A 9,871-nucleotide genomic window follows, 5' to 3' on the forward strand; every position below is an offset into this window, starting at 1 on the left:
CTTTTATCGCCCGGTTAGTGGTAGCAGTAATGGTAGTTCTTTCCTCTTTCCTACATAATTTCCATGCAGTTTTTCCATTCTGCATGGTTCTTTTTCCTTTCCTGCCAGCTTTGGATGGAGGGATGGGGAGTGGGGAGGAGCCTTCGCCTTTTCTGTCCTTCACTTTCCATCTTTGATAAGATAATTAGTGTAGCTTGTCACAAACAGCCTCGCAAGGACCATCAGGTCTGCTGTTGTTTGTTCTTCTTTTGTGTTTCTTTGTGTATCTCCTCCTCCTCCTACTACTACTACTACTACTACTACTACTACACCATCGTCACATTGGTTTACATTTTTCATGGCTGTCTTTTAAGAGTGACCTTAGAATTCCCTGTTGATAATCTTTGGTGATAAGATACAAGATGGTGATCGTGGTAAAGAGAGGAGGAGGAGGAGGACGAGGAGGAGGAGGATTAAGAGGAGGAGGAGGAGGAGGAGGAGGAGAAGGAGGAGGAGGAGGAGAAGGAGGAGGAAGAGGCGGAGGAAGAGGAGGTAGAGGAGGAGGAAAGCTTTTTTATAACCGATCTGTCCTTGCTCAAAAGAAAAAAAGAAGTTATGAAATGTAAACTTCTCTCAAGAGCATAACGTTATCGATCTTGTTCCTAATCTTGGAGGGTAAAGTTGAACATAATGATAACAATGGTAAAAAAAATAATAAGAAGAATAATGACTAGTGGAAATGCTGCTGTTGCTAATAATAATAATAATAATAATAATAATAATAATAATAATAATAATAATAATAATAATAATAATAATAATAATAATAATAATAATAATAATAATAATAATAATAATGAAGAAGAGAATTAGGAGGGTGACCATTATTTTTGCCTTGGCCTGTCTGCTTGTTTGTGTGTTTGTCTGAGTGTTTTTCTGTCACACGAAAGTCACATGAAAGAACACCGTTATCTGAACATCTCAAACTGATTAACTTTATGGAAAACTACAATAAAAGAGTAAATGATAATGCGTGAATCTTGAATGCGTGAATCTTGAACTCTTTCAAGAGGAGGGTATCAGGACACCTCTCCTCCCGAAACTGACCTCACTTTCGGCCACCTCTTTTGATTCTTTTTTTCGGAGCAGCGAGTAGCAGGCTTTTTTTATTGTTTCCTTTTTTTGTATGCCCTTGAGCTGTTCCCTTTGTTGTAAAAAAAAAATCAGAAACAATACGATTCGCGTTATCTTCTCCTCACTCTCCTCTCTCCTGTCTCTTTTGATCTCCTTCCCTTCCTCCCTCCCTTTAGTTCATCTCTCATTATCTCTCCTTCCGTCCTTTTCTCCCTCCTATTTCTCTTCTGTCCCTTTTAGCCTCTTTCCCTTCCTCCCTCCCTTTAGTTCATCTCTCACTATGTCTCCTTCCGTAATTCTCTCCCTCTTTTTTTCTCTCCTAGCAATCTTTCCCTCCATTATCATCTCCCTCGCTGCATCTTTACGCTCTCCTCTCCCTCCTATCTCTCTCATCCCCATCTTTCCTCCATATCACCTCTCTTTATTCCTCCCATTCTTCCGTCTTCGTTTTCTTCTCTCCCTCCTGTTTGTCTTCTGTCTATCTTCCCTCCATTCTGAAATCATCTTTTTCTTCCCATTCTTCGCGTTTTCCTCTCCCTTTTCTCTCTCTTCTGCCAATCTTCCGTCCATATCATCTTTTCTTGTTCTCACCATTCCAAATTTTCTTCTCTTTCAAGCATATCTCCTCCTCTATTTATCTTTGTTTCTATTTTTTCCATTCTTCCATCTCCACCTTCTCCTCTCCCTTTCCCTCCCTCTCCTGCCTATCTCTCCCTCCATATCACCTCTCACCTCGTTTTCCCCATTCTCCCATCTATCTTTTCCTCCCTTTCGATGGTTAAGTAACTCCTCCCTCTCTCCCGGGCTGAAGTGTGGCTGCCGACCTACTGTGAAGGAGCCTGTCTTGGGATGTCCGTGGAAAAGGTTCTGACTGGGCCCGCTTGCAATGAAGGAATGATTGAGGGAGGGAGGGAATGGAATTAGAGAGAGAGAGAGAGAGAGAGAGAGAGAGAGAGAGAGAGAGAGAGAGAGAGAGAGAGAGAGAGAGAGAGAGAGAGAGAGTTAACTAGTTCCCCGTGACTCCACACACGCACACCTGACCAAATTTGTAACATCCCAGTCAGGTGTTCTGTAAGGAAGGCTTAGTACTCATCGTCATCATCCTCTACTTGTTCTTGTTCTTCCTGTTCTTGTTCATATTGTTCTTTATTTTTTTCATTTTGTGTTTTTTCTTGTTCCTCTTATTCTTGTTCTTTTCTCTTGTTCTTCTTGTTTTTGTTCTCGTTTTTTGTTCTTCTCATTCTTGTTCGTGTTCTTCTTGTTCCTCTTGTTCTTGTTCTTTTCTCTTGTTCTTCTTGTTTTTGTTCTCGTTTTTGTTCTTCTCATTCTTGTTTGTGTTCTTGTTGTTCTTCTTTTTCTTCTTGTTCTTGTTTTTGTTCTTGTTCCTGTTCTTTTTCTTCTTCTTCTTATTCTTCTTGTTCTCCTTGTTCTTATTCTTGTTCCTGTGTGTTTCTCTCTTCTTCTTTTCGTCTCCTCCCTCTGAGTGCCGTTGGAGTCGTACTGATTATATGTTGCACAATCTCCACCATTTTATAACCAGTCGTTGCCTCTTGCTCTGAAACTTGAGTCATACATTTCTTCATCACTGTCAGGCTCATAAGGTCATCGCGGGGCTGTGTGCGAAGATGTCACGTTATGCTTTGCGGCGGACGACAATGTTTTGCTTTCGCGGTCTGTAACAAGTGGTCCAGCGAGTGTTCTGTCGTGGCGTGGAATGTTTTTTTCTGAACAACGCAGTGAGATATAATTACACGCTGAGCATATCGCTTCACGGCCTGCCTCTTGCCATTGTCTCACCCTCCTGGTTCTCTTCCATTCCATGTGCTTTCTCTCCCCCTTCATGTTTTCTCTCCACTGTATATGTTTTCTCCTTTCCATGTGTTGTTCTTTTCTCTCCATGTGTTCTCTCCACTCCCCGTGTTTGTGTCACTCTCCGCAGCCTTCTGTCAATGTATTATTTTCGCCCCTTGAACCTTTTCCCCCCAACTAGCTGTTTTTACTGTCTATTTCCTTTATATATCAGTCACTCAGTCATTCAATCATTCAAGCAGTCTGTCAATCAACCAGTCAGTCAGTCAGTCAGTCAGTCAGTCAATCGTTCAATCAGTCAGTCAGTCAATCAGTCAGACAATCAATCACTCAGTCAGTCAGTCAGTCCGTCAATCTTTCAAGCATCCAATCAGTCAATCAATCAATCAGTCAGTCATTTGTACCATAGATTGTCTTTAGGCTTCATCTTTCTATAGTTTGTCTGACGAGGCGTAACCCTTGATTCTGTTCTGTCCAAAAGAGCGGTGTGAGTGGAGCCCCCAGACACATACTCGACACAGTGACGGAAAAGGCTCTTGTATATAGCATCTGGGAGAGGGAAAATAATTGGAGGAAAAGATTCTGCTGGTGTTTTTTCCCTCGCACTTTCTCTCCTCATTCTTAGGTATCTTGATCAACGCCTTTCCCGGAACCTTCACCTTGTCTTTCCCTCGTCGCTGGTTGCCTACACACTCTCTTTCTTTTGTTTATTATGCTGTTTTTTTTATTGTTTTTCTATTTTTTTTATTATCTCAGGTATTATATGTTAAGACAGATTTTTTCAGTAAACTATAATGGTAAAATTAATTAAGCTTTTGCCGTCTCTGCCTCACCGCCAGTCTGTTCCTTCCTTTCCCTTTCTAAAACATTTTTCTAGTTTAGTTTTGCTTGTGTCTTCATCTCTGTTTCCTTCTTAGTATTCCAATGTCCTTTTCTGCACTATTTTTCCATCTTCATATTCTTTTCACCATTTCTCTTTTCCTCCTTTTCCTATCTAAATCATCTCTCTAGTTTGGCTTTTCATGCGTATTCATCTATTTTTTTCTTCTTCTCTGTACCCTATATTTTCTGCAGCATCATTTCATTGTTGCTTTCCTTCATCTCTTCATTCTCTCCCCACCAATTCCCTGTTCCTCCATTACCTTTCTAAATCATCTCCCTAGTTTAGCTTTTCATGCGTATTCATATCTTTTTTTTTCTTCTCTATACCCTAACGTCTTTTCTGCAGCATCCTTTCATTGTTGCTTTCCTTCATCTCTTCATTCTCTCCCCACCAATTCTCTTTTCCTTCATTACCTTTCTAAACCATCTCTCTAGTTTAGTTTTCCCTGCATCTTCATCTCCTTTTCCTTCTCAATATTCCAACGTTTTTTTTCTCTGCACTATCCTTCCATTGTTACTTTCCCTCGCCCCTCCATCCTCTCTCCCTCACTCATTATCTTCTCCCTCACGCCTTCTTAATGAGCATAAGCCACAGAAAAAACATGACCATCTGTAACCCAATCCTCATTCCTGCCTCGCCCTCCCTCCTTCTCGCCTCCCTTCCTTTCAAATCTTCCCTCTCTCCTTCCTTTCTTTCCTTCCCTCCTCTCCCCTCCCCTCCTCTTCCTCCTTTCTTCCCTTCCCTTCCCTCCCGTCCTCCCTTTCTTCGCTTCCCTCCCATCCTTCCTTTCTTCCCTTTCCTTCCTCCTTCCTTTCTTCCCTTTCCTCCATCCTTCCTTTCTTCCCTTCCCTCCATCCTTCCCTTCTTCCCTTCCTTTTCTCCTTCCCTTCTTCCCTTCCCTTCCTCCTTCCTCTCTTCCCTTCCCTCGACCGTCTCCACCTACACGACTGACCGACCGTTGGGTTATGATAAAAAAATGGCCGGTCATGTTTGTAATTCTCTCTCTCTCTCTCTCTCTCTCTCTCTCTCTCTCTCTCTCTCTCTCTCTCTCTCTCTCTCTCTCTCTCTCTCTCTCTCGGGAAGGTAAGAACGATCATAACAATGCCCAACACCACAGTCCCGAAATAGGAAAGACCAATTCGAGCAGGTACCCAATTTCCATCCCTTTTTCCTGCTTCGAGGGTTGCGTCCTACCAGTCAGCCAACCAGCCAGTCCGTGTGAGGCAGCCCGGCCCTGTATAGGTGGAGATGCAAGTGTCTTAGCCCTAAACAAAGCCCCTTCTTCATTACACGCGCCATGACGAGACTCGGGCAGTGGGTGAGGGTGGCGGTGGTGGTGGTGGTGGTGGCGATGTGCATAGTGGTAACAGTGATACCTCAGAGTGGACGGGAATTCTTCTTGGCTAACGTCGCCTCACCTCCTCTCCCCCCACCGCCGACACCTCCACGTAAACAAAAGAGTGCCCACGTGTCCTTCTCCCGCCCTTCTTCCCCCCCGGCCACCCTTGCATACCGTTCCTGCCGTGCTCTCTTCACTGTTGCCAAAGGAGATGGTGACCCGAATCTCCTGTTTGAATCCGGTAAGGGTAGAGTGATCAGAGTCTTGTTTGAGTGTTTTTGTGGTGGGGATTAATGTTTTGTGAGTGGTGTTTGGTTATGTTTTGTTTTATTTTTGTTGTTTTGTTTTCATTTTGTATTGTTGTTATCCTTATTGTTATTGTTGTTATTATTGTTACTGTTGTAGATATTGATAGTTTGTCCGCTTACGGCTCATAGTGCTTACATAACACACACACACACACACACACACACACACACAGAAATTCAAGCTGGAAACAAGACCATAATGAGGGAGGGAAACACTTCCTCGTATAATCCTTCACACCTGCAACGCTTTCCAAGATTAATTCAGCTTTGTTATACTCGCTGTCTTTCACCTGTTATTATGATTCACGTGTGTACTGATGTTGGTATGGACGAGGAAGGCGGATGAGAAGGATGATGATGATGATGATAAGAAGGTATAAGGAGGAAGAGGAGGAGGAGCAGGAGGAGGAAAAGGTAAAGGAAAAGGAAAAGGAGGAGGAGGAGGAGGAGGAGGAGGAGGAGGAGGAGGAGGAGGAGGAGGGAGGGTACTGAATATATAAATGTTGTTTCAGAGGATTCATATCGAAAGCTGAGTCATCAACTGCCGTCCCTCCTGCGGGTAGATAACTCCTCCTCCTCCTCCTCTTCCTCCTCCTCTTCCTCCTCCTCCTCCTCCTCCTCCTCCTCTTCCTCCTCCAACACCTCCTTCCTCGCCTACCCCGGGAACCGTCTTCACCTCATGCGTGGGTCTCTGCCTTTTATTCCCTGCCAGGTGAGTTAGTCTGTTTGTCTGTCTGTCTATATGTCTGTTTACCTGTCTATCTATCTACCAGTGTGTGTGTGTATGTGTGTATGTGTGTGTGTGTGTGTGTGTGTGTGTGTGTGTGTGTGTGTGTGTGTGTGTGTGTGTGTGTGTGTGTGTGTGTGTGTGTGTGTGTGTGTGTGTGTGTGTGTGTGTGTGTGTACGTGACCTGTAGAATCACCCACTTTTGTCGTATTTCGTCTGCCACTCGGTCACCTTGGCCCACCTGTGTTTGGGAATCCCTACTCTTTTTTTTATATATTTCTTTATCAAGTGACGCGGATCTTTATTATCTATGAGGTGATGAGGCTCTTGAGTGTGTGTGTGTGTGTGTGTGTGTGTGTGTGTGTGTGTGTGTGTGTGTGTGTGTGTGTGTGTGTGTTATCCAATACACACTTATCCACCAATTCACTTATGTATGTTCTGTCCTTGTAATATTTTAGCCTCTGTTTGTCTGTCTGTTCGGTATATTTATGTTTACGAGTGTCTGTCTTCTGTCTGTCTTTTTACTCACCTGTCAGTTCGTTCGTCAGTTTGTTGTTTAGGTCTTGTGTGTGTGATGTTTATGCAAGTGTTTATAAGAACATAAGAACATAAGAACGTAAGGAGTCTGCAAGAGGATGATTTTTTTTTTTTTTACTATTTTTTGTTCATGTTTGTGTTCATCGGTATATTCCCCATTTATGTTTTCGTCTACCTGCGTATCTGTCTGTGTGTTCGTCAGTACGTTCTTCAGGTCTTCGATGTATTGCTCTTCAGGTGCGTGAGTTCGGGGCGGCTGAGACGGGGGAGTGCGTGGCGGCGCGGGCAGCTCAAGGCGTCTCCACCTGGATCACCTTCGTGGGGGATTCGAACCAGCGGCAGAAGACTCACTCCTTTATTGACTTCCTGCCGCCGGACCTCACCTACTCCTACTACCTGGGCAGCAAAGAGGTGAGGGAAAGGGAAAAAGGTGTTGTCTTTGGGAATCACTCTCCGCCTCTCTTCTTCCTCTTTAGCATAACTGTTCATTTTCTCTCCAAAAGGTGTTGTCTTTGGGAATAACTCTCCGCCTCTCTTCCTCCTCTTTAGCATAACTGTTCATTTTCTCTCCAAAAGGTGTTGTCTTTGGGAATCACTCTCCGCCTCTCTTCCTCCTCTTTAGCATACCTGTTCATTTTCTCTCCAAAAGGTGTTGTCTTTGGGAATAACTCTCCGCCTCTCTTCCTCCTCTTTAGCATAACTGTTCATTTTATCTCCAAAAGGTGTTGTCTTTGGGAATAACTCTCCGCCTCTCTTCCTCCTCTTTAGCATAACTGTTCATTTTATCTCCAAAAGGTGTTGTCTTTGGGAATAACTCTCCGCCTCTCTTCCTCCTCTTTAGCATACCTGTTCATTTTCTCTCCGTTTCACAGGTGAGCAAAAAGAACTAACACGTGGATGCAATTCACTACCATCATATACCTTTAGTTTTCATCTTTCTCTTTCGTCCGGTATTTGTTTTGTAGACTCTTCCTTTCATTCCCCTTCATCAGCACACCTCTTCGTTCACCTTTCTTTCCGTTTCGCAGGTACCATGTTCTCAGATTTTCTTCTTTCGCCCTTCGATGATTTATTTTGTAGACTCTCCCTTTCATTTCCCCTTCATCAGCACACCTGTTTGTTCATTTGTCTCTCGGTTTCCGCAGGTGAGCAAAAAATCTTCCTTGTGGCGGCAGCATGTATCATGTTTTCAAATTTGTTTCTTTCTTTCTTCCCTGATTTGCTTTGCAGACTCTCCCTTTCATTTCCTCTTCAACACAGCTATTCGGTCACCTGTCTCGGTTTCCGTAGGTGAGCAAAAGATCTTCCTTGTGGCTGCAATTGTTTTTTTCTTTTCTTTCTTTCTTCCATGATTTGCTTTGTATACGCTCCCTTCCATTTCCTCCTCTTCAGCACACCTCTCCGTTCACCTGTCTTTCCGTTCCGTAGGTGACCAAGAAAAACTTCCTCTTGGCCTTGATCAACCACGTTCATCGCCCACCGACCTTTGACATCTTCGGCCGCCGCATCCACCCTAACCACGACCACCACCACGACGCATCCACCACAAACACCACCACCACCACAAACACCACCACCGAGGAAGATGACTCATTCTCCTTCAGGATCACCAACGACTCCGACGCTAAGCCCTTCCGTCACTTTTACCCCACGGTGACGAAAGACAAGATTGACTTCCCCTACTCGGTTAAGCCGCTGCTGGAGGGTGACCTGGAGGGCGTGACCTATGACCTGAGGGTGACGCTGGTGTGGGCGCCGAGCGGGACAGTTATGAACCACCCGACGACGAGGGCCGGCCCGAAGGTGATCAAACTGCATGACCTGGCGGAAGCGAAGAAGGTGCCTGACGTGGTGGTGATAGGTGAGAGAGAGAGAGAGAGAGACTTTACTTGGCATTTTCAGTTTTCTTTACCTCTAGGGCTGTTTATTCCCCATTAAAAACAGACAAAGAGAAATCCATATCGTGGTAATCTATTTTTTCTTTCCTTTTTATTAACATTTCTTTAACACTTTCCCTTTTTCTCTCTTTCCTCTTTCCTTTTTTCCCTTTGCCTTTTTTTCTTTTCGTTTTCACTTTCTCTCCATTTTCCCTTTCGTGTTTAGACTATTATTTATCCGTTCTCTTAACCTTCCACCTTTCCCCTTAAAACTATAGATTCATGTCGTGAGCTTCCCTTCCCCGCCGCCAGGGTTCGGGAAGTGGCCGTTGCTGATGCGGGAACACGACGACGAGCTGGTGCCCTTCTCGGAGATCGATTTGCTCTTCCGGCCGCTGATTGGCACCCTCACGACCCTCGCCGCCCGCACCACCGTCATGCTCTGGAGGCAAAGCAGGCGAGTTGGGAGGCCGCGAGCTACTGCAAACGGCTTCCTTGAGTAGTGGTAGTAGTGGTAGTAGTAGTAGTAGTAGTAGTGGTAGTAGTGGTAGTAGTACTAGTAGTAGTGAAACCATTTTAGCGAGTCCGCTGAGGCGTTGGCTCCCGCGGGTCTTAAGAGACAGACTACGACTACTGTTACTATTTACCACCACTACTACTATTACTGATCTTAATCTTGTCCCCCATCTATACCCCCGTCACAGGTATCGCGAGTTCAACTACAGGATTGGCAGTCAGCCTTCGACACTGTCTTCAGATACTCCGAAAGTAGCGTGGATGCAACGCCTTTTCTTTAGCCAGTTCGAGGATGTCATCAGCCTCGTGGACCGCTGGTCGTGGGGACTGTTTAGGTGAGGAAAGGAAAAGGAGGAGGAGGAGGAGGAGGAGAAGGAGGAGGCGAAGGAGAAGGAGGGGAAGAAGGTAAGAGGTGGAGGAGGAGGAGGAGGAGGAGCTGGAGGAGAAGGAGGAGGAGGAGGAGGAGGAGGAGAAGAAGGAGGAGGAGACTCTTCTTTTTACCCTTCCTCTTTGTCTTCGTCCTGCTATTGAGACTACTCATGTAAGAACAAGAAGGAGAAGGAGAAGGAGGGGAAGAAAGTAAGAGGTGGTGGAGGTGGAGGAGGAGGAGGAGGAGAAGGAGAAGGCGAAGGAGAAGGAGGGGAAGAAAGTAAGAGGTGGTGGAGGTGGAGAAGGAGGAGGAGGAGAAGGAGAAGGCGAAGGAGAAGGAGGGGAAGAAGGTAAGAGGTGGTGGAGGTGGAGGAGGAGGAGGAGGAGAAGGAG

The 9,871-nt window shown here is 45.0% G+C and overlaps 2 protein-coding genes across 6 annotated transcripts in view; one reads left to right on the forward strand and one right to left on the reverse strand.

The window, feature by feature from the left end:
• The window catches only part of LOC126981512 (aminopeptidase N-like), a 40,159-nt gene that overhangs the window by 18,139 nt on the left and 12,149 nt on the right, over positions 1–9,871 (reverse strand). The gene's annotated exons all lie outside the window — the stretch shown is intronic.
• The window catches only part of LOC126981513 (uncharacterized), an 8,686-nt gene continuing 3,752 nt past the window's right edge, over positions 4,938–9,871 (forward strand). The window contains exons 1-6 of one of the 5 annotated variants that reach the window (XR_007733970.1): positions 4,940–5,385; positions 5,965–6,164; positions 6,954–7,127; positions 8,145–8,577; positions 8,872–9,050; positions 9,298–9,444. Coding sequence is in view for 3 of the 5 variants with exons in the window: in XM_050832630.1 (XP_050688587.1) it covers positions 5,103–5,385; positions 5,965–6,164; positions 6,954–7,127; positions 8,145–8,577; positions 8,906–9,050; positions 9,298–9,444 (1,382 nt within the window). In the remaining 2 variants the exon portion in view is untranslated. Of the gene's footprint in view, positions 5,386–5,964; positions 6,165–6,953; positions 7,128–8,144; positions 8,578–8,871; positions 9,051–9,297; positions 9,445–9,871 lie in introns of all 5 variants that reach the window. The other 4 variants (XM_050832630.1, XM_050832631.1, XR_007733971.1 and 1 more) reach the window with 4 other exon arrangements.

This window comes from Eriocheir sinensis, chromosome 48 (genome assembly GCF_024679095.1).
Source record: "Eriocheir sinensis breed Jianghai 21 chromosome 48, ASM2467909v1, whole genome shotgun sequence".
In the NCBI taxonomy this organism is placed as follows: domain Eukaryota; kingdom Metazoa; phylum Arthropoda; class Malacostraca; order Decapoda; family Varunidae; genus Eriocheir; species Eriocheir sinensis.